This window comes from Eretmochelys imbricata, chromosome 7 (genome assembly GCF_965152235.1).
Source record: "Eretmochelys imbricata isolate rEreImb1 chromosome 7, rEreImb1.hap1, whole genome shotgun sequence".
Classification (NCBI taxonomy): domain Eukaryota; kingdom Metazoa; phylum Chordata; order Testudines; family Cheloniidae; genus Eretmochelys; species Eretmochelys imbricata.
In genome coordinates, this window is record NC_135578.1 from 116036645 (window position 1) to 116038800 (window position 2156).

General features: G+C 55.0%; 1 protein-coding gene across 1 annotated transcript; it reads right to left on the bottom strand.

The window, feature by feature from the left end:
* Positions 1–474: 474 nt before the first annotated feature.
* ADRA2A (adrenoceptor alpha 2A) lies at positions 475–1803 on the bottom strand. The gene has a single exon (XM_077822471.1). It carries the CDS (start codon positions 1801–1803, stop codon positions 475–477), a length of 1329 nt encoding a protein of 442 aa, XP_077678597.1.
* Between the last annotated feature and the right edge of the window lie 353 nt (positions 1804–2156).

Below are 2156 nucleotides of genomic sequence, written 5' to 3' on the forward strand. Positions count from 1 at the left end.
ATAGTTTTATGCTTCAAGTTGTCAAGACTATTTAAAGCATAGTTTCAAAGCTGACTGCCTTTCAAAAATTAAGGCAGAGGGATCTCAGGGATGGAATACTGTATTTTTACAAGAAGTTTAAAGTTAATTATACATCCACAAAATAGTTCATGTGGGCCTGTGTATTTTCTCTTTGTTGTTGATTTCTGAATTTCATTGACATTTTTAAAGAGTCAAGCTTATAAGTCATGACCCCATCCAAAGCCAGAAATGATCCACTTGGAAACCCAAATGCTGAGGCTGTGTGTTTCCCTTGCTTGCTTTGTTGTTGCTGCTGCTTGGTGTTTTAATAGTTTCATCTCAGTTTTTAAAGGGGTCTCACCTGCATGTCAGAGGAAACTACCCACTTGCAAGTCCAGCCGAAGGCAGCTGTGCATCACCCTCACACGGAGAGCCTTTAGTCACCAGTCAAGCTGACAGAAAACGGTCTGTTCATCAAACAATCCTTTTCCTGTCTATCCTGCAGAGGATCTTTTTGAAGGCCCTCCTGAAGTCGTGGTTGAAGATGGTGTAGATGACAGGGTTCAGAGAGCTGTTGCAGTAACCAAACCAGAAGAAGAACTTGAAGAGGGTGTCGGGCACGGAGCAGCTCTTGCAGACAGCAGTGAGCGTGTAGGTGAAGAAAAAGGGAAACCAGCATATGACGAAGACCCCGATCACCACCGCCAGCACAAAGGTAAAGCGCTTCTCCCGGTTCTGCCTGCCCCTCCACCGGGACGCTTTGGCGTTCCTCTCCTCCTCCATCCTCCTGGGCAAGCTGTCCCCCGGCTTGATCTGGCTCAGCTTGGTCTTGCCCTTGCATCTCTGGGGCCTCCCTTGCTTCCTGCACTGGTGGTTCTCATTGTGCTCCGAGGAGGAAGTCTCCTCCATGTCTATGCCATTGAGTTCCCTCTCTTGCCCTCCTTCTCCCTCCGTCACCTTCTCCCCATTGAGCTTGGCTGCTGCCGGCAGCTCCTCCTTATCTGCCAAGCCATTTTGCCTTTTATTGGGGTGTTCTCCTCTCTTGCTGGGGGGCACCCGGGTTCTCCTCTTGGCAATCTGATAGATACGTACGTAGACCAGAATCATGATGAGGCAGGGAGCGAAGAAGGAGCCAATGCAGGAGGAGATGATGTACCACTTCTCGTCGTTGATCTTGCACCCTGCTGCCCGGTCGGCCTGCTGCCCGTTCTTCTTCTCGATGGAGATGAGGGGCGGGAATGAGATGACGGCCGAGATGACCCAGACGATGAAGATGATGCACTTGATGCGGCGTGGCGTGCGCTTGAGGTTATACTCGATGGCCTGGGTGATGGACCAGTAGCGGTCCAGGCTGATGGCACACAGGTGCACAATGGAGGAGGTGCAAAACAGCACATCCAAGGCCAGGTAGATCTCGCACCAGACCTTGCCAAAGTACCAGTAGCCCATCACCTCATTGGCCAACGAGAAAGGGATGACCAGCGTGGCCACCAGGATGTCAGCTGAGGCCAGGGAGACCAGGAAGAGGTTCTGGGGGGCCTTGAGCCCACGGCTGGTGAAGACGGCGATGATGACCAGCACGTTGCCGAAGATGGTGAAGAGCATGAGCAGCCCCGCCAGGCTGATAAGGGTGAGGGTGGTGTGGAGGGGGTACGGTGTGCCTCCCCTCGGCCCGGCGTCACTCTCATTCAGGCTCCCGTTGCCCCCAGGAGGCGGGTAACCCTCCTCTTCCAGCTGGTGCTGGTACTCCATGGCAGAGAGGAAGCGCCCTCTCTCCGTGAACGGGTTCTCCAGGTTAAACATCAAACCGAGCCTGCCGTGCCCCCTGCTAGGAGTCACCCAGAAACTCAAGGGCCGGCCGCTGCACCTGGCAGGTCTGTCGCCTCCTGCCAGCGGAGCGAGCGGCGAAGCTTAATTCAATCCGCAGCAGCCTCTGGCTCCCATGACTTCTGTTTCCTAGAGCGAGAGCGGCCGCGCGAGGGGGAGGGCAGCGTCTCTGCCCTTTGGTTTGTTCGGGTCTTTTATAAGCAGCAAGCGGCTGCTCCTCCCTCCCCGTGGTGAAATCTGCTTCATTTCCAGCCGGCTTTGGGGGGGCAGAGGCTTTCCATCCCTCCCCCCCCCCCCCCCCGCCAGCTCCACGCCCAGAGCAGGGTCCG